Source organism: Macaca fascicularis, chromosome 15 (assembly GCF_037993035.2).
Source record: "Macaca fascicularis isolate 582-1 chromosome 15, T2T-MFA8v1.1".
NCBI lineage: Eukaryota > Metazoa > Chordata > Mammalia > Primates > Cercopithecidae > Macaca > Macaca fascicularis.
In genome coordinates, this window is record NC_088389.1 from 14,824,001 (window position 1) to 14,850,673 (window position 26,673).

At 54.8% G+C, this 26,673-nt stretch overlaps 2 protein-coding genes across 11 annotated transcripts in view; one reads left to right on the forward strand and one right to left on the reverse strand.

Annotated features, from left to right (window-relative positions):
- PTPA (protein phosphatase 2 phosphatase activator) overlaps positions 1–9,657 on the reverse strand; it is a 62,723-nt gene extending 53,066 nt beyond the window's left edge. For all 7 annotated transcript variants that reach the window (XM_074016311.1, XM_065530009.2, XM_005580664.5 and 4 more), the window contains exon 1: positions 9,362–9,657. In XM_074016311.1, the coding sequence (XP_073872412.1) occupies positions 9,362–9,392 (31 nt within the window). In that variant the 5' untranslated portion in view covers positions 9,393–9,657. The remainder of the gene's footprint in view (positions 1–9,361) is intronic.
- A 573-nt stretch (positions 9,658–10,230) lies between these two features.
- Positions 10,231–26,480, forward strand: CRAT (carnitine O-acetyltransferase). Of its 4 annotated transcripts, XM_005580656.4 has the most exons (16): positions 10,231–10,518; positions 11,678–11,776; positions 12,051–12,187; positions 12,872–13,135; positions 16,496–16,614; positions 17,735–17,788; positions 18,606–18,771; positions 19,115–19,289; positions 20,796–20,974; positions 21,818–21,918; positions 22,650–22,769; positions 22,928–23,050; positions 23,151–23,286; positions 23,994–24,056; positions 25,156–25,293; positions 25,680–26,480. In XM_005580656.4, the coding sequence occupies exons 3-16, from the start codon at positions 12,158–12,160 to the stop codon at positions 25,893–25,895; spliced, it is 1,884 nt and encodes a 627-aa protein (XP_005580713.1). In that variant the 5' UTR covers positions 10,231–10,518; positions 11,678–11,776; positions 12,051–12,157; the 3' UTR covers positions 25,896–26,480. The 4 variants fall into 4 exon arrangements, with proteins under 4 accessions (XP_005580713.1, XP_005580715.1, XP_005580716.1 ...); XM_005580658.3 differs by lacking the exon at positions 12,051–12,187; XM_005580659.4 differs by lacking the exon at positions 11,678–11,776.
- Positions 26,481–26,673: the final 193 nt, after the last annotated feature.

The window sequence follows — 26,673 nt, forward strand, 5'->3', positions numbered from 1 at the left end:
GCTGAAGTGGGTGGATCACACCTGAGGTCAGGAGTTGGAGCCGAGCCTGACCAACACAGTGAAACCCCATTTCTACTAAAAATATAAAATGACTCAGGTGTGGTGGCACATGCCTGTAATCCCAGTTATTTGGGAGGCTGAGAAAGGAGAATTGCTTGAACCGGGAGACAGAGGTTGGAGTGAGCCAAGATCATGCCATCTCACTCCAGCCTAGGCAACAAGAGTGAAACTCTGTCTCAAAAAAAAAAAAATTTTGTTTAAATTAGAAACAACCCAAATAGGCTGGGCGTGGTGGCTCACACCTGTAATCCCAGCACTTTGGGAGGCCAAGGTAGGCAGTTCACGAGATCAAGAGTTCAAGACCAGCCTGGCCAACAAAGTGAAACCCCATCTCTACTAAAAATACAAAAATTAGCCAAGTGTGGTGGCACACACCTGTAATCCCAGCTACTCAGAAGGCTGAGGCAAGAGAATTGCTTGAACCCAGGAGGTGGAGGTTGCAGTGAGCTGAGACCGTGCCATTGCACTCCAGCTCTGACTGACAGAGCAAGACTCCATCTCGGAAAAAAAAAAAAAGAAACAACCCAAATAACAGTTGATAAGACAATCGGTAAATAATGATATGCCCAGGTCAGGCACGGTGACTCACACCTGTAATCCCAGAACTTTGGGAGGCTGAGGCGAGCGGATCATTTGAGGTCAGGAGTTCCAGACCAGCCTGGCAAACCTGGTAAAACCCCATCTCTACTAAAACATACAAAAATTAGCTCGGCATGATAGCACACACCTGTAATCCCAGCTACTTGGGAGGCTGAGGCAGGAGAATCGCTTGAACTGGGGAGGCAGAGGTTGCAGTGAGCTGGATTGTTCCACTGCACTCTAGCCTGGGTGACAGAGTGAGACTCTGTCTTAAAAAAAAAAAAAAAAAAGAAGCCGGGTGTGGTGGCTCACGCCTGTAATCCCAACACTTTGGGAAGCCGAGACAGGTGGATCATTTGAGGCCAGAAGTTCAAGACCAGCCTGGCCAACATAGCGAAATTCCATCTCTACTAAAAATACAAAAAATTAGCCAGGTGTGGTGGCACATGCTGTAATCCCAGCTACTTGGGAGACTGAGGCAGGAGAACTGCTTGAACCCGGGAGGCAGACGTTACAGTGAGCCGAGATCACGCCACTGCACTCCAGCCTGGGAAACACAGCAAGACTCAGTCTCAAAAAAAAGAAAGAAAGAAAAAAAGATATGCCCACATAATAAAAATTTTCATAGCTTATAAAAAGAATAAAATATAGGCCAGGCACAGTGCCTTACGCCTATAATCCCAAAACTTTGGGAGGCTGAGGCAGGCAGATTGCTTGAGTCCAGGAGTTTGAAACCAGCCTGGACCACATGGCCAAACCCCATCTCTACAAAAAATACAAAAATTAGCCAGGTGTGGTAGTGCACACCTGTAGTCCTAGTTACTCAGGGGCTGAGGCGGGAGGATCACTTGAGCCCAGGAGGCTGAGGCTGAAGTGAGCTGCACTCCAGCCTGGGTGACAGAGCAAGACCCAGCCTTGAAAAAAAATTAGAAACAACCCAAATATCAGTTGATAAGATGATGCATAAATAATTATTTGCCCACATAATAGAAATTTTCATAACTTGTAGAAAAAATAAAATCTAGACCAGGCACAGTGGCTCACATTTTTAATCTCAGCACTTTGGGAGGCCCAGGCAGGAGGATCGCTTTAGCCCAGGAGTTCAAGACCAGCCCAGGCAACACAGGGAGACCCCCATCTCTACAAATAATTTAAAAATTAGCCGGGCAAAGTGGCTCATGTCCGTAATCCTAGCACTTTGGGAGGCAGAGGCAGGCAGATCACCTGAGTTCAGGAGTTCAAGACCAGACTGGTCAACATGGCAAAACCCTGTCTCTACTAAAAATAACAAAAATTAGCCAGGCGTGGCCAGGCGCGGCGGCTCATGCCTGTAATCCTAGCACTTTGGGAGGCCAAGGTGGGTGGATCATGAGGTTAGGAGATCGAGACCATAATGGCTAACACGGTGACACCCTGTCTCTACTAAAAATATATAAAAAATTAGCCGGGCGTGGTAGCGCACACCTGTAGTCCCAGCTACTCGCGAAGCTGAGGCAGAAGAATCACTTGAACCCAGCAGGCATAGGCTGCAGTGAGCCGAGATCGTGCCACTGCACTCTAGCCTGAGGGACAGAGCAAGACACTGTCTCGGAAAAAAAAAAAATCAGCTGGGCATGGTGGCACACACCTGTGGTCCTAGCTACACAGGAGGCTAGGGCAGGAGGATCGCCTGAGCCCAGGAGGTCAAAGCCACAGTGAGCCATGATCGTGGCACTGCACTCTAGCCCTGGCAACAGAGTGAGACTCTGTATCAAAAAATAATAATAATAAAAAATAAAGAACGTGACGGGCACAGTGGTTCATGCCTGTAATCCTAGCACTTTGGGAGGCTGATGCAGGCCGATTGCCTAAGCTCAGGAGTTCGACATCAGCCTGGGCAATGTGGTGAAACCCTGTCTCTACTAAAAATACAAAAAATTGGCCGGGTATGGTGGCACACACCTGTAATCTCAGCTACTCAGGAAGCTGAGGCAGGAGAATCGCTTGAACCCGGGAGGCGGAGGTTGCAGTGAGCAGAGATCGTGGCATTGCACTCCAGCCTGGGCAACAAAACGAGACTCTGCCTCAAAAAAATAAAGAAAGAAAGAATGAAATCTACCTTGCTGACATAGGAAAGACAGCCAAATTTAAAAAAAAAAAGTGAAGAAAGAAAACTGCACTATTAGGCCGGGCGCGGTGGCTCAAGCCTGTAATCCCAGCACTTTGGGAGGCCGAGACGGGCGGATCACGAGGTCAGGAGATCGAGACCATCCTGGCTAACACAATGAAACCCCGTCTCCACTAAAAATACAAAAAAATTAGCCGGGCGTGGTGGCGGCGCCTGTAGTCCCAGCTACTCGGGAGGCTGAGGCAGGAGAATGGCGGGAACCCGGGAGGCGGAGCTTGCAGTGAGCCGAGATAGCGCCACTGCACTCCAGCCTGGGCGACAGAGCGAGACTCCGCCTCAAAAAAAAAAAAAAAAAAAAAAAAAAAAAAGAAAACTGCACTATTATATATAAGTCAAATCCCATTCTTACAAAACAGGAACTGTACACACTAACATAAATCACACATATACATATTAGTATAATCACATGCTGCGTAACAATGTTTCGGTCAGTCAACAACAGACAGCATATACGATGATGGTCCCATAGATTATAATGGAGTGTATATAGAAACCTGATACATGGCACTTGATGTTTTCTTTTTTTTTTTTTTGAGACGGAGTCTCGCTCTGTCACCCAGGCTGGAGTGCAGTGGCCAGATCTCAGCTCACTGCAAGCTCCGCCTCCCGGGTTCCCGCCATTCTCCTGCCTCAGCCTCCTGAGTAGCTGGGACCACAGGCGCCGCCACCTCGCCCGGCTAATTTTTTGTGTTTTTAGTAGAGACGGGGTTTCGCCGTGTTAGCCAGGATGGTCTCGATCTCCTGACCTAGTGATCCGCCCGTCTCGGCCTCCCAAAGTGCTGGGATTACAGGCTTGAGCCACCGCGCCCGGCCAAGGCACTTGATGTTAACATTGCAGATCAAGTAGGGAAAAAGACTGATGCTTAGTAATGGTGCTTGGACATTTGGTTTTTCCTATGAAAAATATATATATTAATAAATTTTAAAATACATACTATCTAGGTTTGTGCAAGTACACTCTATGATGTTCCCACAACGAGGAAATCACCTAATGTCACATTTATCAGAATGTGTCCCTGTTAAGTGATGCATGGGTCTGTACAAGTGTTGCAAAAATGTAACAGATTAAACACCAAAGTTACTGAAGATCATTTCTAGGGGACGTGATTTATATAGGACTTCCATCTTCTAAGTTACATATTACTTTCAAAAACAAGCACAGGCCAGGCACGGTGGCTCATGCCTATAATCCCAATACTTTGGGAGGCCAAGGCGGGTGGATCACTTGAGCCCAGGAGTTCAAGACCAGCCTGGCTAACATGGTGAAACCCCATCTCTACTAAAAACACAAAAATTAGCCAGGCATGGTGGCAGGCGCCTGTAATCCCAGCTACTCAGGAGGCTGAGACAGGAGAATTGCTTGAACCTAGGAGGTAGAGGTTGCAGTGAGCCGAGATTGTGCCACTGCACTCCAGTCTGGGCGACAGAGCAAAACTCCATCTCAAAAATAAAATAAAATAAAATTAGCCTGGCATGGCAGCATGTGTGACTGTAGTCCCAGCTACTTGGGAGGCTACAGTGTGAGGATGACTTGAGTCTGGAAGGTTGAGGCTACAGTGGGTCATGATCATGTCACTGCACTCCAGCCTGGGTGTCAGAGTGAGACCCTATCTCAAAAATAAACAGCAACAGCAAAAAAAAAGCACATAGTACTTTTGTAATCAGAAAAAAGGAAGAGTTTCTATATTTTCCAGTTGATGTGTGAAAGGAAAACCCAGAGAAGTTTCATGTGCTGACCTAGAGGCAAACTTAACGCCAAAGCCAACTGCTTACTAGAAGTGCCCTTGCTAGCCGAATATCTCTTCAACCACATTGTAGGACTCCCTTCACTTTGTGATACTGAGAAATACAAGCCCTCAATCCTTTATTCATCATTCCAAAATCCATAAAGCTCTGAAAACCCAATTTTTTAAAAACTAAGTTTACCATAAGGTCATTAGGTATAAAATCTAAACTGATAAGAAGAGGTTTACAGGCTTTGTGTATCTGATTTACGGAGGGTATTTATACATTTTGCTGAAATAATTGTGTTTGCTTAGGGGATGCTGTCTTCTGAAATATGAAAAACTGTGAATTTCAAAACACACCTGGCCCTGAGGGTTTTGGATACAGAGTTGTGGACCTGAATTTACAACTGCAGAAGTGTTAGATTAGTAAGTATTGCCTTTACAAATGCAAACTCTCAGCCAGGTGCGGTGGCTCAGGCCTGTAATCCCAGCACTTTGGGAGGCTGAGGCGGTGGATTACCTGAGGTCGGGAGATCGAGACCAAGCCTGGCCAACATGGTGAAAGCCCGTCTCTACTAAAAATACAAAAAAATTGGCCGGGCGGTGGTGGTGGGCACCTGTAATCCCAACTACTCAGGAGGCTGAGGCAGGAGAATCACTTGAACCTGGGAGGCGGAGGTTGCAGTAAGCCAAGATCACGCCACTGCACTCCAGCCTGGGCAACAAGAGCGAAACTCCATCTCAAAAAAAAAAAAAAAAAAAAAGCCGGGCGCGGTGGCTCACGCCTGTAATCCCAGCACTTTGGGAGGCCGAGGCGGGCGGATCACAAGGTCAGGAGATCGAGACCACGGTGAAACCCCGTCTCTACTAAAAATACAGAAAATTAGCCGGGCGCGGTTGTGGGCGCCGGTAGTCCCAGCTACTCGAGAGGCTGAGGCAGGAGAATGGCGTGAACCCGGGAGGCGGAGCTTGCAGTGAGCCGAGATCGCGCCACTGCACTCCAGCCTGGGCGACAGAGCGAGACTCCGTCTCAAAAAAAAAAAAAAAAAAAATGCAAACTCTCCCTAAAGTGGAAGGGTAAAGGACTATCGGTCACTCACAACATGGTATAAATTTGTCCCCCTGCCTTCCTCCTAAAACCTAGCTGATATCAGCTACATGGAGAAAAAGGGACAGGGACCTAAGAAGTTTCTGGAACATGTAACATTTGGAGGAACAGAGTCTGTCTGGAGAGGTCCTGAGGAAAAGAAAAGTGCCAGGGGACTTGGAGACCTAAGGAGAAGGATAGAGAATCTGAATTTAGAGAAAGACAAATCTCTGCCTAACTCAAACCAAGGCCCCAGAAAGAGACCAGAAGCTCTCTTCCTCCTCCCACCTGTCCTGCAAGCTCTGTTCCCAGAACCCAAAACTGAGGCCCCCTGCTATTAGTAAATTGGCACTTCAACTAAGATGCCAAATAAAAAGCTTTGTAGGTCAGACTAGTAACCCAACCACATTGCTTTTATGGGAAAATGAGTCCCACATTCCAAATAATCAACTTGGAAAAAATCTTTGGGAACATACAGCCCTTTTGTACGTGTGAGATAACCATTCTCTGCAAAGGGACAGCCTCCTCGGAGGTTGCACTGAGCCAAGATCACACTACTGCACTCCAGCCTGGGTGACAGAGTTAGATTCTGCCTCAAAAAAAAAGGGGGGGTGGGGGGGACGGCACTCCTGACATTATTTAACAGGTATATTTCACAGGAAGAAAGCCTTCAGGCCAGTCCATATTTGGGAAAAGGCTACCTTACCAGGAAGCACTATAACAAATTACTGATGAAACACACAGAAGTTGCCAGAACACACAATCCCAAATCAAAGAAACAAGCCTTCAAAGGCAGGACTATGATAAATGAGGTCACGCCCACAGTCTCTCCAGCCTCAGGTTATGTCTCTGACAAAGTTCCAAGGGACAGTGGATTCCCAACAACCTCACAGTATAAAATCAACATTCAGAATTTTAGAAATGTTCCTTTCTAAGCCCCCCAACAAAGACTATAATATACAGCATTATCATCGGCCATTTGGAACTCGTCTACATGTTCAACCTGTACAACTTTGAAACTTTGAAAAAGATAAGGGCAATCAGCATTTACTGATTGCCCACTATGTCCCATGCTTTGCACACATCTTCTTATAGAACACATACTACAATTCTATGAAGAAAGTATAGTAGTCTCATTTTAAGAAATAACAGGTTTTTTTCTTAGGAGAAAAAAAAAGAAATTTTAAAAAAGAGAGAGGTAACTGAGGCTCACAGAGGCTGTGACTTGCCAGGCAGAGCCAGATATGTGTGACTCCAAAATCCAAAGTTTTCATCATTACACTGAGTTAAGAGGAACTTTCTTGGTCGGGCGCGGTGGCTCACGGCTGTAATCCCAGCACTCTGAGTGGCCGAGGCAGCGGATCACTTGAGGCCAGGAGTTTGAGACCAGCTTGGCCAACTTGGCGAAATCTCATCTCTATTAAAAATTCAAAAAATTAGCCCGGCATGGTGGTGGACGCCTCGGCAACTCGGGAGGCTGAGGCACGAGAATCGCATGAACTCAGGAGGCGGAGGTTGCAGTGAGCTGAGATTGCACCACTGCACCCCGGCCTAGGTGACAAAGCGAAACTCTGTGTCCAAAAAAAACAAAACAAAAAAGAAGAAGTTCTTTCCAGCTGTTCCCAAAAGTTGTTTCAAATTTCAAAAAAGGACCATGTTCAGGGACCTGGCTCTTTTCAGCCATGGATAACCTCCCTGAGCCTTCCTCTCTTTCAGGACACAGGTTCTCTCTCCTCCCACTCTCCACCCCCATTCATCCTAAGGGACACATTCATCTCACTGATAACAGTGGTTGCCTTATATCTCCTCTCTCCTGATATCATTACCAGAACTTTTTTTTTGGGAGATGGAGTCTTGCTCTGTCGCCCAGGCTGGGGTGCAGTGGCTGGAGTGCAGTGGCGCAATCTCAGCTCACTGCAACCTCCGCCTCCTGGGTTCAAGTGATTCTCCTGCCTCAGCCTCCCAAGTAGGTGGGATCACAGGCATATGCCACCACACCCGGCTAATTTTTGTGTTTTGAGTAGAGACAGGGTTTTGCCATGTTGGCCATGGCTGGTCTCAAACTCCTGACGTCAAGTGATCCGCCCGCCTCAGCCTCCCAAAGGGCTGGGATTACAGGTGTGAGCCACCCGGCCCAGAGTCATTACCAGAACTTCCAAGGCAAGCTTGTCCAACCCGCAGCCCAGGGCAGCTTTGAATGTAGCCGGACACAAATTTGTAAACTTTCTTAAAACATAGACCAGGTGTGGTGGTTCACACCTGTAACACCAGCACTTTGGAAGGCCAAGGCAGGCGGATCACGAGGTCAAGAGATCGAGACCGGCTAGGCGCGGTGGCTCATGCCTGTAATCCCAGCACTTTGGAAGGCCAAGGCAGGTGGATCACGAGGTCAGGAGTTCGAGACCAGCCTGGCCAATATGGTGAAATCCCGTCTCTAATAAAAATACAAAAATTAGCTGGGCATGGTGGCACGCTTGTAGTCCCAGCTACTCAGGAGGCTGAGGCAGGAGAATCGCTTGAACCCGGGAGGCGTTCACACCACTGCACTCCAGCTTGGAGGACAGAGTGAGACGCTGCCTCAAAAAAAAAAAAAGAAAAAAACCACAAAACCAGTATGAGACTTTTTTCTTTTTGTGACTTTTTTTTAGCTCATCAGCTCTTGTTAGTTACTGTTAGTGTATTTTATGTGTGGCCCAAGACAATTCTTCTTCCAATGTGGCTTAGATAAGACAAAAGACTGGACACCCCTGTTCTAAGGGCACACACACAGAGGTTTTGTACAAAATGTCTGGTTTCGAATGTCCTAAGAAACAGAACCCAGCTCTTTGTTCATCTCTTTTGTGGGGCATGGAGAGGATGCCTTTTTTGATTTTCAACATTTCTCCCTCCTGAGATCTTCCCAGGGACCACAAAATTGGAGACAGGATAGCAGGAATATCAAATGATTTCAAAACATTAGCTGTGTTTGGTGGGCCAACCTACTTGCCTCTCTGTCGGGAATGTAAAAGTTATCTATGGCCAGTCCAGCCTCCTCCTTCTCCATGAAAGGGGTCTCTAAGAAGATCCTTCCGTAGCACCTCCATCCCAGTTATTTGAGATGAACTAAAAAGAGGCTACAGTGTAAATAAGAGTTACCGAAGGGGATGCCAGAGAGAGACTAACCTCCTTGCACAACCAGCCTTTTAAAATTAGGGGTTTAGACACCACGGGCAGTTTCCCTCAATAAATTCTCAGTCACGGAAACCAGAGAGGAGGAGGATGAGGGGTGAGCAGGGCGCGGAAGCTGAAACTGGGGGCGAGGCAGGCGCGGCCCACTGAGCACCACCCCATCCCCTGAGCAGCGACTAATAAACACGGCAGCCTCCGGAATCACTTTCGCCCCCTTCCCTGGCAACTTCCCCACCAGGTTCACGGCTGACTTAGGCACGCGCTGCCCAAAGAGGCAAAAGGCCCCCCTTATGACCACGGTGCTGCCCACCCGGCATTCGGGTAGCCCAGACTCCCACAAAACCCAGAGCTGCGCCCCAATCACCACCCCTTTGCAGCCCCTGCTTCCCTCCCAGCGGTGCCCCATCACCCACCTCTCCCCTAAGGCCATTCAACTCAGTTTCTCCTCGGGGCCCCTCAGCTTTTGCCCCTCCAGCTCCTCCGTGTCCTGACTCTCGCCCTCCTGAGCCTCCCACACCTGGCGCCGCCCTCACCCTACCCGACCCCGGCCCGGCCTGGCCCCGCCGGCCTTACCTGGTGGCGGCTGCCGCTCGCCCTCAGCCATCTTGCTCCGGCCAGGAGCCGGCCCGGATGCCTGCAGTCCCCTCTCGCCTTTCACGCTTGCACCCACCCTTCCTCTCCCCGGCTCCACCAAAGGCTCCGGGTTTCCTGAAGACAAGTGAGCGCCGGCCGGCTATAACCGAAAACCGACAGTTAAAGTCACCCCAGGGACGACGGCCGCCATATCGGTGCGGGGCGCTCAGGGAGCATGCCCATTAACGGCCGGCGCGCGGCGGACGCGCGGACTCGGGCGACGGCCATGTCAGTGCGGGGCGCGCGGGGCGCATGCGCGCCAACGGCCCCCAAGCGCCAGGCCCGCTAACGGCTGCCGGAACGACGGGCGCCGCGGCTGCCATGATTGTGCGGGGCGTCAAGTTTGGGTTGTGGACAGCCATGTTTTTCCGGGGCAGTCTCCTGTCCCCGAGTACCACCTGTCATCTTTGTGGGTGGTAGTGACCCTAATCCAAGGAATATGAGAGGACATTCTCCGGACAACACGGTTGTGTTTTCCTACCACTCTAAGAGTTACGCTCAAGACGGAGTTGGAGAGGTGCACACCGCTACCTCCAACAGCTTAGAAGACACGCGGGGGCGGGGGAGAGACAGCTGGACGGTGACCTCCTCCTTCCTACTCCACAGATCTCAACGCCTTGCGGGGCCTCCCAACCAATGACTCGCCGTCGGCCCCGCCCCTCTGTCCCAGCACCCGCCGTGGCCCCGCCCCCAGCTCGCAGCCAGCCTACTGCGACCCGCTACCGGGAGACGCCCCGCCCCTCCTGCCCCTCCCCAAGGAGACCCCGCCCCATCGAGGCCCCGCCCCATCGAGGCCCCGCCCCCGCCCCGCAGCCAGCCTCCCGGGCTCCGTTGCAGGCTCGGGGCCCGCTACCGGCCCAGGCCCCGCCTCGCGAATCCTCCTCCCCGGTGCCTGCCCGGCCCGGAGGGTGGGCGCGGGGCCGCCTCTACCGGCTGGCGGCCGTAACTCGGCGACCTTGGCCCGAAGGCTCTAGCAAGGACCCACCAACCCCAGCCGCTGCAGCGGCGGCGCGGACTTTGCCCGGTGTGTGGGGCGGAGCGGACTGCGTGTCCGCGGACGGGCAGCGAAGATGTTAGCCTTCGCTGCCAGGACCGTGGTGAGTGCGGCGGAGCCAGGGACTGAGGGCCCTGGACGGCGTGGGTGGCCGTGCGGTTGCGCCCGGGAGCGGAGACCTCGTCCTGCGGCCGCTATCCGACCCGGCCTCCAGCTGATGGGGTGGGGTGGGGTGGGGTGGGGTGGGGCCAGGCGGGCGTCCCAGGTTTGGCAGAGCAGGAGATTCGGGCGCAGCGTCAGAAGTGGGATTGAACCCACGTCCTGGAGCATTCAATTCCAACGACCCGGGAAAGACAGGGGGCACCCGGCTTCAGTTAGCACCCCCACCCTTAGACCCAGAGACAGGCCGGTGGGGGAGAGAGACCAGGAGCGTCCAGACCCGCGCTCACTCTCCCAGTTATTCTCACACACCCGTCGCACGCTTAGGCCAGAGCCACTTCTCCGACCCTGTCCAGTTAGTTGGTCAGGCTCCTTTGGTTTATCGGATGGTCCCTGGGGAATTGTGTGTGGCCAGAGAAACACGCAGAGGCATCAAGCTAGGCTGCTCAGAAAGGCCTCAGAACTGGCAGGTGGCAGCCCCATGGCCTCCCTCCCCTCCAGCCCCCTTCCCCACCCTGGCTGTATCTACCCCTCAGTCCTCCCCAGAGGGCAGCCTGGATGCTAGCCTAATTTCAGTTCCTTCCATCCCTGATCCAAGCATATGTTGCTGGTGTCTCACTGTCTCGGACACACACTACCGGGCCAGAGGGCAGAGGGTGCATCCAGGCTCAGGCTCAGAGGCCCTTCTAGGTGTTGCAACACCCTGAGCCTCCACTGCACCCTTGTCACTTGTCTCCCAAGCTGCATCTCATCCCACAAACAGACTCCAGGTCATTCTCCAGGACCATCCGACTAGCCTGGTTACTTTCCTGCCAGGGAAACTTAGGCAAGGAGGGACTTGCCCAGAGTCCCCTGGAGCTGCTCATTCAAATCCAGCCCAATCGCAGCGTCCTTTGGTTTATTTTTCATACCAAAAGTCCTCCACTCTTGGACCCTAGCTGAATGAGCCACAGCTCAGGAAAAAATGAGTGTTGGTAGAGGGATGGCTCAGATGGGTCCCAGGAGTCCTGGAGAGAAACAGGAAATAGGCAGGGCTTCTGGCTGTCCCATCCACTGATGGCCTTTTCCTGGTGTCTGCTCCCCTGCACCAACCCTAATTTCAGGACCGATCCCAGGGCTGTGGTGTAACCTCAGCGGCCAGGCAGTCTCTGCCCTCCAGTCAAGTTTTCTCTCATCAAAAAGATCTTCACAGATTCTGACAGGTGTATTTTTTTATTACTTCTTGGCCTGCCTCCCTGGCACTGAGCCCATGCAGAGAAGAAAGGAAAGAACTTTCCAGGTTCCCTTCTACTGGAATGCCCCCCACCAGCCTCTCACCTGCTCCCCCTTCCTCTACTTCTGGGAGCTCGGGAGGGTGGAGTAGCTTCTAGAGTTCAGGAGCTTCCCCTGCCACTGCCACAACCCCCGTTGCCACCACAGCCATTGCCACTGCCACCTGCCTCCCCCTGAATCTTGGCTCTTGTCTTCTCTTTCCAGCCCAGGCAAGTGGCTGCCTCTGGCTAGGTTCTGCTCGCCCACTTGGTAGCACAGTTAGGCTTAGAGATCCAACCAAGGCAGACAGGGCCCAGAACCTCGGTCCTGCCATGGAGGAGGATGGGCAGCAGAGAGAGAAGGTATGGAACAGAGCTCCTGCCGCTCGCCTGCTCACTGCAAGAGCAGCCTCGGGCCCTCCTGTCTCTCTTTCTGCCCACTACAGGGCCTCCTGGACTTTCTCTCTCTCTGCTGCCTCTCACCCTCCATGCCAGGCCACCCAGCTCTCTCGCCACAGCACTGCCCTCACCCCACCCCTCCCCCATCTCAGAGGCAGGAGGAAGCCCAAGGCCCCTCACCCGAAGATGCTGCCATTGTCTGGCTCTCTGTGATTCTCTCTTCTTCCCTTCTATTTCTCAACCTGGAAAGGGTGGGAGAAAAGGAGGTGGGGACCTCCAAGAGGGACAGTCACCACTCTGCTGGCTGGTTCCTCTTCCAGGGTGAGAAAGGAGGGGCCTGTGCAACCCAACAGGTGGGCGGTCCCCCTCACCTCTGCTACGCCAAAGAGCCATTCATCCTGACTTGATTCCCCTGAGCCTTGCCAAGAACCATGGCCACACCCCATCCTTCCCCATCCCTACCTACATCTCCAGGCCCTGGAGAGGCGGGGACATCTACAGCTCTAGGGCTGGGAGGCCAGCGCCAGCCCCACCCAAGAGGCTGTCTCTGCCCCAGGAATGGGCACATAAGTGCCCAGGACTACAGCTTTGGGACTGCCAGGGCTCCAAGCTGGGAAGGGAATGAACAGGATGTTCTGCTGCCTGCAGGTGAAGCCTCTGGGCTTCCTGAAGCCCTCCTCCTTGATGAAGGCTTCCGGCCGCTTCAAGGCACACCAGGATGCACTGCCACGGCTGCCTGTGCCCCCTCTCCAGCAGTCCCTGGACCACTACCTGAAGGCGCTGCAGCCCATCGTGAGTGAGGAGGAGTGGGCCCACACCAAGCAGCTGGTGGATGAGTTTCAGGCCTCAGGAGGCGTAGGGGAGCGCCTGCAGAAGGGGCTGGAGCGTCGGGCCAGGAAGACGGAGAACTGGGTGAGTGAGAGGTGCCCTCACCGTGACCTGCTGCTGGCTGCACGTGCACAGTTCTCCAGTGCCCACTGCGCTGGCACGGCCGTTCATTTGCCGCCCAGAGTTTTGTGAGCACATACTCTGTGCCTGGCACTTGGCAGGGCACCAGGTGATCAAGAAGGACACAGTCACCAGCCCACTGGAGCTGACATTCAAGTAGGGAGGAGAGAAAGGGGATGAACAGGACACAGGTTGTGGACAAGGTGTCATGTTCTGGGATAGAGGCAGGAGTGGGGTGCAAGGACAGGTACAGCCAGGTAGAAGAAGATGCCCTTGTGGGCCGGGCGCGGTGGCTCAAGCCTGTAATCCCAGCACTTTGGGAGGCCGAGGCGGGCGGATCACAAGGTCAGGAGATCGAGACCACAGTGAAACCCCGTCTCTACTAAAAATACAAAAAATTAGCCGGGCGCGGTGGCGGGCGCCTGTAGTCCCAGCTACTCAGGAGGCTGAGGCAGGAGAATGGCGGGAACCCGGGAGGCGGAGCTTGCAGTGAGCCGAGATCGCGCCACTGCACTCCAGCCTGGGCAACAGCGTGAGACTCCGTCTCAAAAAAAAAAAAAAAAAAAAAAAAAAAAAAGAAGAAGATGCCCTTGTGCTCCGTGGGACAGCCTTAGGCAGGGGATACATGTCACTTAGTGACGGATCGCCCTGGTTCTGTGTCTGATCTGTGACACAGGTGTACCCAGTTTGGAAAATGTGCCTACACCAATGCTTCGTGTGCTTTTCTATTTACATCTCATACTTCAACACACAAATTAAAAAGGTGACAGCCGGGTACAATGACTCACACCTGTAATCCCAGCACTTTGGGAGGCCAAGGCGGGTGGATCACGAGGTCAGGAGTTCGAGACCAGCCTGGCCAACATGGTGAAACCCCATCTCTACTAAAAAGACAAAAATTAGCCAGGTGTGGTGGCAGACACCTATAATCCCAGATACTGGGGAGGCTGAGGCAGGAGAATTGCTTGAACCTGGGAGGTGGAGGTTGCAGTGAGCCAAGATTGTGCCTCTGCACTCCAGCCTGGGCAACAGAGCAAGACTCCATCTTGGAAAAAAAAATGGGGGGGGGGTGCCGGGCACGGTGGCTCATGCGTGTAATCCCAGCATTTTGGGAGGCCAAAGTGGGCGGATCACGAGGTCAGGAGATCGAGACCATCCTGGCTAACACAGTGAAACCCCGTCTCTGCTAAAAAAAATACAAAAATATTAGGTGGGTATGATGATGGGCACCTGTAGTCCCAGCTACTCAGGAGGTTGAGGCAAGAGAATGGCGTGAACCCGGGAGGCGGAGCTTGCAGTGAGCCAAGATCACGCCACTGCACTCCAGCCTGGGCAACAGAGCAAGACTCCGTCTCAAAAAAAAAAAAGGTGGCCCAGCTGCTGGGAGGGAGGGAGAGTGGGAGCCAGAGATGAGGGGGAGGGGTGACATCACCCCCAGGGAGCTGTGGCAGCCTGGGTCTGACACTGGATGGGAGACAGGGAGAGTCATTAGGTCCAGGACTGTTTTGGAGGCAGTGCCAGTGTCACTTGCCAATGGTGGGGGCAGGGGTGGAATTTGCCAAGTCGGGGTTGCCTGAGGGAGAAACTGCCTGTGGGAGAGCCACAGCGGGTCCCGCCCTGGGAAGTGCTGTGTTATAGGGGATGTCATGGGGATGGGAGGTGGAGCTCTAGCCCTGAGGCTTGGCGGAGGCTGGGGGGCTGCACACAGGAGGTGGGAGTTGTCGACATTTGCTGAGACTCGTCAGGTCAGGACTTTGGACTCCAAAACCTGGGACAAGTCACCTCCCCCTCACCCCTTGCCAAGGGCTAGTGGCCCAGCGCCACAGGGGAGTGCATGTGATGAAGAGGCACATCCTGCTGCTGTTCACCACAGGGTGAGGGGACGCAGGGTGGGCCCAGGTCTCTGGGGGTGGAAGGCCAGAGAAATCTGTACTGGCTGTGTTCAGGGACGGTGGGTGTTGCAGTCAGCATAGAGGACACAGGGTGACAGTCACCTGGGAGTGTGCGCAGTCCCAGACATGGAGCCTTTAATACCACATCCCTGGCTGGTGCCCAGAGACCCCCACCCCCCAGACAGAGGACGGACTGTCAGGGCAGAGAGTGAGGCTGTGTCACCCACATCTTGTCACTGGCATAAGGATTCATCCTTGCAGGGAGCGTCGCCTCAAGATTGCCCTAACCTTGAGATCAAAGTGGGTATCTACTCCCCGAGGCCACAGAGCAAGACCAGGTCCCTCAGGCTGCTCTGATACCCCGGTCTCCTGCCTCCTTGGACAGTTCTCTGCTGGGGATGGTCAAAAACTCACTTATTGGGCCAGACGCAGTGGCTGATGCCTATAATCCCAGCACTTTGGGAAGCTGAGGCAGGTGAATCATTTGAGGTCAGGAGTTCAAGCCTGGCTAACATGGTGAAACCCTGTCTGTACCAAAAAATACAAAAATCAGCCAGGTGTGGTGGTGCACACCTATAGTCCCAGCTACTCAGGAGGCTTAGGCAAGAGAATCGCTTGAATGCAGGAGGCAGAGGTTGCAGTGAGCTGAGATAGCACCATGGCACTTTAGCATGGGCGACAGAGTGAGACCCTGTCTCAAAAAAAAAGTCACTCATTGGACTTTTTGTAGACCCTTCCCTTTTTTCCTTTCTGTCTATTCAGGCATACATTTTAATTTAACGTATGGCAGTCATTGACAGAGAATGTGTAAAATGAGAATTCATTCACCTTGTCGGGCGCAGTGGCTCATGCCTGTAATCCCAGCACTTTAGGAGGCTGAGGTGGGCAGATCACAAGGTCAGGAGATCAAGACCATCCTGGCTCACACGGTGAAACCCCATCTCTACTAAAAATACAAAAAAATTAGCCAGGCGTGGTGGCAGGCGCCTGTAGTCCCAGCTACTTGGGAGGCTGAGGCAGGAGAATGGCGTGAACCCGGGAGGCGGAGCTTGCAGTGAGCTGAGATTACGCCACTGCACTCCAGCCTGGGTGAGAGAGTGAGACTCCATCTCAAAAAAAAAAAAAAAAAAAGAATTCATTCACCTTGCTGCCCCTCCCTACACCCCAGGTTTCCTCCCGATCTTTCTTTCACGTCCTTTCTTAGCAGCAGCATCTGATTGATCTGGCTAATACTGATCACTCGGGCTAAAGGGAAGAGGCTGGTGGGTTTAAGGTGTGGGGCGGGAAGGGTGGGCTCTGGATCTAAGCATTTACTTTGAGAATCTCCACAGCGGGGTAGAGGGCATGGGGCCAGCCACGTCCCCTAGCCCTGGGGAAGAGGGAGCACCAGGGCCCATGCACCCCTCCTGACAGGCTCTGGCCCTTTTCCCAGCTGTCTGAGTGGTGGCTCAAGACTGCCTATCTCCAGTACCGCCAGCCTGTGGTCATCTGCTCCAGCCCAGGTGTGATGCTGCCCAAGCAGAACTTCGTGGACCTGCAGGGTCAGCTCCGGTGAGTGGCTGGGGCTAGGGGGCTGGGAGGCAGCCGGGCCCCTCGAGTCCACTTCCCCCAGCGGCTTGGAGGGGCCCTTACCCTGTTTATCTTTCTGCCCCACAAACAGCCTTATGAAGTAGGGAGCATCCTCCCTATTTTACAAATGGGGAAATTGAGGCTCGGAGCAGGGAAGGGAGCTGCCCAAGACCCCATTCAGGAAGCAGGGTCTCTCCAGCTCTGAGGCCTCATGGCTGTTAACCACATCTTGGTGGAGGCCCCATCCTCCTCCATACCTGAGGCTTCTCCCCAGCCCCAGTTTTAGCACTTCACCCCTCCTTCCCACTCTCCTCAGCTAGCCACAGGGGTGACCTCTGTACACACTCCCCTTTTCCACATTCGGCCAGGTCACCTGCGCCAGCCCCTATTCCAGTCCTACCAGAGATAAAAATACCAGCAACAAGGATCTCCTGCCCAAGAACCAGCCACTGGCTGCCGCCACCTGCTTCTCTTAAAGGGACCAGGGCACCCTGGGAAGGGCCGGGGTTCAGGCCCGGGAACTCCAGCCAGTGGTCCCCATGGTGGGATCCAGGGGCAGCCCCAAGCATTGAGGATGGTTGCCATGGGCCAGACAGCCCTGGGAGGAAGGCGGCCTGGGGGACACAGAGGCCCAGAGTGGGGAAGAGACCTAGTGGAGGGAACACTGGAGCCACTGCTGTCCCATTCACACCATCGCAGGGGCCTGGGGCCCTCCAGAGCCAGTGCTTCCGAGCAGATGACACCCCCTCCAGATTCCAGGCTGTGGTTCAGGAGCTCACGCCCTCTGTGGGTAGACCCAGCCCACTGACCCCTAACCAAGCCACACTCCAGCTGCAAGGGACTAGCACCCAAGTCCTACCAGGCCCTTGGCCACCAGCACTTCCCCGAGCCCTCCTGACTGTGCTCCCTCTAGAGGTCACAAAGAAGCAGACACAGACTGGCAAACTGGGACTCCCAGGCTCCTCCCTTGCGCTCCTGGGCTTTCTGGACGCGGTGAGGGAGGATGGAAGACTAGGCCTCCCACTCCCCAAGCAGGTGTCCCTAGCCCGGGGCCTCCCTCAGGGTGTCCACACAGCTTCTAATCTCTAATCAATCTTTGCAGATTTGCTGCCAAACTCATTGAGGGTGTGTTGGATTTCAAGGTCATGATTGACAAGTGAGCAGCCCCACCCCTGCCCAGCCCCACACCTGCCCAGGCCTGCCTAATTACCACAGCCACCTCTGACCCCAGCCCTGGCCCGGCAGGCCCAAAGCTCAGTCACTTTCACTTTCTGTCAGCCCAGCCTTGGGTGGGATTTGGGAGATGGAGCACTGGGGATTGTCGTCTGCTACAGCTGCTGGAATCTCCTCTTGGTGGGTGACCTTGTCCCATCCCAACTAAAGAGGACCCCAGAGTTTTTTTTTTGTTTTTTTTTTTTTGAGACGGAGTCTCGCTCTGTCGCCCAGGCTGGAGTGCAGTGGCCAGATCTCAGCTCACTGCAAGCTCCGCCTCCCGGGTTTACGCCATTCTCCTGCCTCAGCCTCTGGAGTAGCTGGGACTACAGGTGCCCGCCACCTCGCCCGGCTAGTTTTTTGTATTTTTAGTAGAGATGGAGTTTCACCGGGTTAGCCAGGATGGTCTCAATCTCCTAACCTCGTGATCCGCCCGTCTCGGCCTCCCAAAGTGCTGGGATTACAGGCTTGAGCCACCGCGCCCGGCCAACCCCAGAGTTTTATTCGCTGCCTCATCTTCCCTGTTACAAACTGAAGCCCAGAGAGGGGAAGGGAGGGAGTTTCTAGGTGACGTCTGAACAGGGCCCGCTGGGGCAGAAAGCGAGCCCCCTGCCTGCAGCACAGCCCTGAGGTGTTTATGCTGGGAGGGGGAGCGGGGACACTGTGTAAGCCCCCAGCAGTACCTAGGAGGTCCCTGTCGACCCTGCCTTCCTCCCCATTCACTTGCCCAGTGACGCCCTCACTGCCCCTGTGCCCTGCAGTGAGACCCTGCCCGTGGAGTACCTGGGGGGAAAGCCACTGTGCATGAACCAGTACTATCAGATCCTGTCCTCCTGCCGAGTGCCGGGCCCCAAGCAGGACACAGTCAGCAACTTCAGCAAGACCAAGAAGCCTCCCACGCACATCACCGTGGTACACAACTACCAGGTGGGTGGCCCCCACCCACGCCTGCAAGCCCCTGCCCTGCTGCAGGAGTACCGCAGGACGGCTGCGGTCAGCTTCCCCACTGGGGTTCCCCAGCACACATGCCCATGTGCCCCAGGAATGGGCGTCTCCTGGCTTCTCCATTGGCGGCCCAGGGAGGCCAGGAGGGGCCGTGGGCCTGCCCAGCCCAGAAGGGCAATCCAAGGACCTTCTCCCCCTCACACCCTTGGCCTGACTCCATCCCCTCCAAGGCCAAGGCCAGGAGGAGGCAGGTGTGGGGAGGTAGCTGCTCTCAGCCTGAGGTCCCCGCTCAGCTCCCTCCTCTTACCTGCCTGTGCCCCGACAGTTTTTTGAGCTGGACGTGTACCACAGTGATGGGACGCCCCTCACTGCAGATCAGATCTTCGTGCAGCTGGAGAAGATCTGGAACTCATCCCTACAGACCAACAAGGAGCCTGTGGGCATCCTCACCTCCAACCACCGCAACTCCTGGGCCAAGGCATACAACACCCTCATCAAAGGTGCCTCTTGTGGGCTGTGCTGGGGCTGCACACCCAGGCCTCTTTCCCTGGTGGGGACCAGCCTCAACACCACCCATAGGGTACCCGAAGTCTGGTGGCAACAAAGGAATGAGAAGAGACAGGTTAAGAGTTCATAAAGGGGGCCGGGCGTGGTGGCTCACGCCTGTAATCCCAGCACTTTGGGAGGCCAAGGCAGGCAGATCACGAGGTCAGGAAATCGAGACCATCCAGGCTAACACGGTGAAACCCCGTCTCTACTAAAAATACAAAAAGTTAGCCTGGCGTGGTGGCGGCCGCCTGTAGTCCCAGCTACTCGGGAGGCTGAGGCAGGAGAATGGCGGGAACCCGGGAGGCGGAGCTTGCAGTGAGCTGAGATGGCGCCACTGCACTCCAGCCTGGGCAACAGAGCAAGACTCTGTCTCAAAAAAAAAAAAAAAAAAAAGATTCCATAAAGCTGGGAACCAGGGGTCAGTTGCAAAGTGGAGGCTGCAAAAGGTGCAGAGTTCTGGTCTCCACACTATTTGTTGAGTACAATCACTTAGATCTAAGAAGCAGATGTTCAGGGCGAAACAGTGAAAGGGAGGCAGTGCGTCATAGGTGTAATCTATAGCAATAGCAGTTTCAGTGAATCTCCTTTGTGCTCAAACAGCATATCTTTAACTTACTGGAGAGTAGCTTGTGGGAGCGGCTTAACTAGGAGCCTGCACGTCTGTCCACATTCTAGTGTTTCAAAGGAGTGTCTTTCTCCTTGAACACAGTGTTTACAGATAGAGCGGGTCTCGCTCTGAGCATGGGAACATGATGGCAATTAGGAGGCTTTCCTCCTCAGCGGCCTCTTGTGGCTTTCCACAACTTATTATCCCATATTTTTAAGGCCAGTTTATACAGGCACCCCACAAGCCCTTTTCCCAACATTCCCCCAGCACTCTGGGCCCTGCACAGCCGTGGGCAGCCGTGGTTCTCACTGCATCCTCTCAACGTGGAGCAGGCAATGTAGGCCCCGTGTCATAGATGAGGACACCTCATGGTTAGGGTGGTTTCTGTCTGCTAAATAGCAAGTTAGGATTACAGTCCAAGTCCTCTGGCTGAGGATCCCACCCACCTCCACGCTCCCTGTACCCCCGAGCACCAGCAATCCTCCAAAGCATGTCTTGCTCAGGGGCATTAGCCCCAAAGTCAGACCACCTGTGTGGGATCCCTGGCTGCCACGCCAGCTCCTGTGTGACCCTGGGCTTCCGTTCCTGTGTCTAAAGTGGGCCAGGTGTTGGGTCCTGCCTCAAGGAATGCTGTGGGACTGCAGGGTCCTGTTGAGTTTGAAGCTCTGAACCCACACCCTACACTCGGTGAATGCCCTGGAGGGCCCCTGAGGTGGGGATCTCCTCATCTCAGAGGGGTACAAATAGGTCAGAAGAGCCCAGGGCAGGAGGCTGTGGAGAGGCTGGTCCATCTCTCCCACACCCTGAGACTTACCCCATTTTGAGCCTCCCCACCCCATGCCACCTGCAGACAAGGTGAACCGGGATTCCGTGCGCTCCATCCAGAAGAGTATCTTCACCGTGTGCCTGGATGCACCCGTGCCCAGGGTCTCAGAAGACGTATACCGCAGCCACGTGGCAGGCCAGATGCTGCATGGGGGCGGCAGCAGGCTCAACAGCGGCAACCGCTGGTTCGACAAGACGCTGCAGGTGAGGCCCAGCAGGGCTTTGCCCACTCGTGTACACCTGAACAGGGCCTCCATGGCCTCGGGACTTCCTGCCCCTCCCCGGCCCTGCGTCCCCAGCCTCCTAGCTTGTAAAACAGGCAGGAAGCCAGCAGGCTGGACGCCACCATAATTACCAGGCAGCCAGCCTGTCATCACCAGTCCTGCCACTGGCCTGGAAACTGCTGCCACCCCCAGCACACCCCCTCAGCGCCTCACAGAGAACCTGGGATCCGGGGTCAGCCAGTGCAATCCTGGCACAACAATCCCTCTCTGCACCTGTAAAATGGGGAGGTGGTCAACCTCACCGGCAGAGTAGTTTGAAGGACTCGGTCAGGCACGCTGAGCGTGGGATGTGCTTAGCACACCAGGGCACCCAGTGAATGTCAGCTATTGTTAATAACAGTAGTAAGTCAGCATAGCCCATTGAGATGGCTTCAGAGAGGCCCTTGCCTCGACTAAAGAGTGGTTGGGTTGGCCGGGCGCGGTGGCTCACGCCTGTAATCCCAGCACTTTGGGAGGCCGAGGCGGGCAGATCACAAGGTCAGGAGATCGAGACCACGGTGAAACCCCGTCTCTACTAAAAATACAAAAAATTAGCCGGGCGCGGTTGTGGGCACCTGTAGTCCCAGCTACTCGGGAGGCTGAGGCAGGAGAATGGCGTGAACCCGGGAGGCGGAGCTTGCAGTGAGCCGAGATCGCGCCACTGCACTCCAGCCTGGGCGACAGAGCGAGACTCCGTCTCAAAAAAAAAAAAAAAAAGAGTGGTTGGGTTGGGGCCACCCCCCAGGGCCCTGGGGCTGACTGGGGTCTCCCTTCCCTTCCGCAGTTCATCGTGGCAGAAGATGGCTCCTGTGGGCTCGTGTACGAGCACGCCGCAGCGGAGGGGCCCCCTATCGTCACCCTTCTGGACTATGTCATCGAGTACACGTGAGTACAGTCACATCTCTCGCCTAGTTCCCCAGCGCCTAGTGACAGGTGACACACAGGTGACAGACCAGCTTATAGGGGAATATCACTCTCCTTTGTGCCTGGGAATCTGTTTCTTCCAAGGAAGCCAGCCGGATAAGGTGGCTTATGCCTGTAATCCTGACACTTTGGGAGGCTGAGGCGGGAGGATCAGTTGAGGTCAGGAGTTTGAGATCAGCCTGGCCAACATGGTGAAATGCCATTTCTACTAAAAATAGAAAAAAAAAAAAAAAAATTACCCAGGTGTGGCAGTATATGCCTGTAATCCCAGTTACTCAGGAGGCTGAGGCAAGAGAATTGCTTGAACCCAGGAGGCAGAGGTTGCGTTGAGCGGAGACTGTGCCACTGCACTCCAACCTGGGCGACAGAGTGAGACTCCATCTCAAAAGGAAAAAAAAAAAAAATTAGCCAGGCGTGGTGGCAGGCACCTATAATCTCAGCTACTCAGGAGGCTGAGGCAGGAGAATCACTTGAACCAGGGAGGCCAAGGTTGCAGTGAACTGAGATCACACCACTGCACTCCAGCCTGGGCAACAGAGCAAGACTTCATCTTTAAAAAAAAAAAAGAAAGCTGAAGTGAAGGTGGTTTTCAGAACAAACACATCTCCCTGGGCTGGCCCCCACCCTGGTCTCAGAATGGACCCAGGCTCTAGAGGCGCCAGCATGAGCCTGAGGCCCCATGTACTGTGCAGGAAGAAACCCGAGCTCGTGCGGTCTCCCATGGTGCCCCTGCCCATGCCCAAGAAGCTGCGGTTCAACATCACTCCCGAGATCAAGAGCGACATCGAGAAGGCCAAGCAGAACCTCAGCATGTAAGTGCCTGCCCCTGTCATCCCGTGCTGGGTGGGTAAGGCCAGACCCTTGAGCTTGAGTGGCTCCTGTGCCAGCTCTCTCATGATACCCAGACCCTCTGTGGGGTTGGCAGGGGCTGCCGGGGCCTGCCCCTCACCTGCCCTTCCCACACCCCCAGCATGATCCAGGACCTGGACATCACCATGATGGTGTTCCATCATTTTGGAAAGGACTTCCCCAAGTCGGAGAAGCTAAGCCCAGACGCCTTCATCCAGATGGCTTTGCAGCTGGCCTACTACAGGTGCACCTCTGCGGCCCGCCCATGGAGGAGGGAGGAGACCTGGGGGCAGGGGAGGGGGTATCCGCCTCCAAGGGGCGTGCTCAGCCCCATTTCCCACCAGGATCTACAGGCAGGCATGTGCCACCTACGAAAGTGCCTCCCTGCGCATGTTTCACCTGGGCCGCACTGACACCATCCGCTCGGCTTCCATGGATTCACTCGCCTTTGTCAAGGCCATGGATGACTCCAGCGTCACGGTGAGAGGTCTGGGGTGAGGGAGGGTGAGCTGGGTCTGAGCCATCCCCCTCGTGCTCACTCAGTCAACACATTGATTGAGCACCTACAGGATTCCAGCCCCATGGTGGGCTCGGGGAATCTAACAGAAGCTGGAACCGTGAATCTAGCTCTGAGCTTCCTGGGGGCCAAAGAGAAAAAGGGAGTCATTCATTTGTTCATTCATTTATTCATTGGCAGTAAAGCAACTGCGCTATGTCAGGCCCCAGCTGAGGACCAAGGAGTTGGCAGGTGCAATACTCGCTCTTTTGTTTTTTCTTGTTTTTTTTTTAGAAAGAGTCTTGCTCTGTCCCCCAGGCTGGAGTGCGGTGGCATGATCTCGACTCACTGCAACCTCCACCTCCTGGGTTCAAGCAATTCTCCTGCCTCAGCCTCCCAAGTAGCTGGGACTACAGGTGCCTGCCACCATGCCCGGCTAATTTTTGTATTTTTAGTAGAGACGGGGTTTCACCATGTTGACCAGGCTGGTCTCAAACTCCTGACCTCAATGGATCCACCTGCCTCGGCCTCCCAAAGTGTTGAGATTACAGGCGTGAGCCACCGCTCTCGGCTCTAATAGTTTCTCTTAAAGAGCTCAGAATCTAGTGCTGGGTGAGGGATGGGCTACTGAGGTGGGCAAAGAGAAGAGAAGGGACAGTGCTTCAGCTCCCTCTGACCCTCACCACTCTAGGGGCACCAGAAGGTGGAGCTGCTGCGGAAGGCCGTGCAGGCCCACCGAGGCTATACCGACCGGGTGAGTGAGCCCGCTTGTGCCTACTCACTTGTCCCTTAGTGTCAGCCATCTGTCTGTCCCTCTGACTATCCATCCCTGCAGCCAATGGCAATGGCTGCCAACCCTTTGCTAGGACCACACCTCCCCCAACCTGGGAGCACCTGGAACCAGGCTGAATAGCCCCTACTTTTTCTTTTTTTTTTTTTTTTTGAGACGGAATCTTGCTCTGTCGCCCAGGCTAGAGTGCAGTGGTGCGATCTCGGCTCACTGCAATCCCCGCCTCCCGGGTTCAAGCGATTCTCCTGCCTCAGCCTCCCAAGTAGCTGGGATTACAGGCACCCGCCACCATGCCCAGCTAATTTTTGTATTTTTAGTAGAGACAGGGATTCACCATGTTGACAGGCTAGTCTCAAACTCCTGACCTCAGGTGATCCACCCACCTCAGGCTCCCAAAGTACTGGGATTACAGGCGTGAGCCACTGCGCCCAGCCAAATATCTCCATTTTAAAGTTGGAGAGGCCCAGCCTGGGCCCAGTAACTGCCCTGGTCCCAGGTTCCAGGGTTGGCCTGGGCACTAGATTTTGGGTCACACTCTCTCCCTGATGCTAGGTATATGTGCTCCAGCAGACAGCGAGTTTCCTGCCCTCCAGCAGCTTGGGCTGCAGTCAGGGAGGTGGCTGTCTGGGTGCATGTCCAGGCTCTGTCTCTGAGCAGCTGTGTGTCCAGGCTCTGACCGTGCTACATGCACACATCCATTTAAAGCTTACCGCCACCCTGCGAGGGGAGTGCAGGACTCACCCCTCTTTACAGATGAAGACACTACGGTTGCAGAACCTAAGCAACCTACCAAGGCCCCGCAGCCAGGATGGGGCTAGGCCACCCAGTTCCAGGGCCCTGCTCCGCAACCCTGCACTGTCCTGCCTCCCTGGGCAAATCCCCGCCCCCCCGAGCCTCAGTTTCCCCATCTGTGAAACAAAGGCTCTCTCTGGCCAGAATACTCTGGTCTCTTGGTTCTGAGTGGTCAGTGCCTGGGAAGGATGGCGCTGCCACAGGCTGAAGAGGGCAGGGATACCCCGCGGGTCCACAGCCCCTGCTCCTGACAGCTCTCCCACCCCAACAGGCCATCCGTGGAGAGGCCTTTGATCGACACCTCCTGGGCCTGAAGCTGCAGGCCATCGAGGACCTGGTGAGCATGCCTGACATCTTCATGGACACCTCCTATGCCATCGCCATGCACTTCCACCTCTCCACCAGCCAGGTGGGCCACTGCCCCAGGTGCCCCGGGGGCTGCAGGCAGAGAACCCACTGGCAGTTTGACGTGGCCCACACAGGCCCCACTGGCCCAATGCCAACACAGCTGAGTTCCAGAGGAGGAACTAGGGACAGGGGCCTATCTGCAGCCCAGGCAGGCTGAGAAGGGGTCAGTGCTTCTCATGGGAGAATCAGCTTCCCTGACTCACTGGTCAGGTATAAAGGAACATTTGATTCGTGCCAGCCTGTACTGGTTGCTGGGATATAGCAGGGGACAGACCATGGTCTCTGCCCTCAAGGGGCCTGCAGTCTTGGCAGAAGCACAGGCAGCCTGGGAAGTGCTGGGGGCGTCAAGGTAGGGGAGCTTGAGAGCTTTCGTCCTGCCATCCCCAGGTCCCTTCCAAGACAGACTGCGTCATGTTCTTTGGGCCCGTGGTCCCCGATGGCTACGGTGTCTGCTATAACCCCATGGAGGCCCACATCAACTTCTCCCTGTCGGCCTACAACAGCTGCGCAGAGACCAACGCCGCCCGCCTGGCACATTACCTGGAGAAGGCGCTCCTGGACATGCGTGCCCTGCTGCAGAGCCACCCCCGGGCCAAGCTCTGAGCCCCTAGGACTCAGGCCTGCCAATGCCACAGCCAAGCCCACCCTGGGATGGGCCACCCACCAGGGCTCAGCCCATTGGTTCCCTCTTCCCTGGTCCCCCCAAATCTACTAAGTCACGGACCACATCCTCCAGGGGCCTGCAGGCCCCAGCCAAGTGCCTTCCGTGGGTCATCTCAGCACCTGCCAGGGCCCGACCTGGGGCTGAGTGCAGAGGCTGAGCGGGACGTTAGGCCCGGGCCCCGGTGCCTCCTCCACCGGTGCCTCCTCTGGGGAAGGGAACCAGCCCTCTGGAACAGGAGACTGGCAAGAGCTCTTTGTCTCACCAGCTCACCCCCGCCACTCCCTGCCATCTCTATGACCAGGCCAGCGTCTGTACCCTGCTTCCCAGACTCCCAGGACCTGGAGACAGGACTGTCTGGGGCAAGGGGCCAGGGTGTGAGGTTTCGCCTCCGTGGTGGCTGTGTTCCTGTGGGTAGCATGGCTAGCGAGCCGCCTCTGGTTCCACTCAGCTTGGTTCCTGCCCCTGCCCTGTTGTATGATATTTATATTGCAAGGTCATCAATAAATGGGAATTGTGTTGGTGAAGAGGTGTTTCAGCTGAGGCAGGCAGGGTGGGGCAGGCACCTGGCCTTGCCCTCTTCAGCTTTCCCTGGGCCTGGGAGCTGGTGACCAAGCAGCCAGTGCGCCCGAGGACTTTGGTCCAGGAGCCAAGGGCCAGCTGTGACCTCGGGGCACTGGGCCCAGAACTGGGCCACAGCCAGGGCTGCGTCCTTCACCA

What these genes read in the sequence shown, in the direction of transcription:
- CRAT (XM_005580656.4), top strand. Translation starts at nt 12,158, where the DNA reads ATGGAGGAGGATGGGCAGCAGAGAGAGAAG. An exon ending in CCAGGAAGACGGAGAACTGG is followed by an intron (nt 13,136 to 16,495) that starts GTGAGTGAGAGG and finishes CCCTTTTCCCAG; the next exon opens with CTGTCTGAGTGGTGGCTCAA. An exon ending in TTGCAGCTGGCCTACTACAG is followed by an intron (nt 23,051 to 23,150) that starts GTGCACCTCTGC and finishes ATTTCCCACCAG; the next exon opens with GATCTACAGGCAGGCATGTG.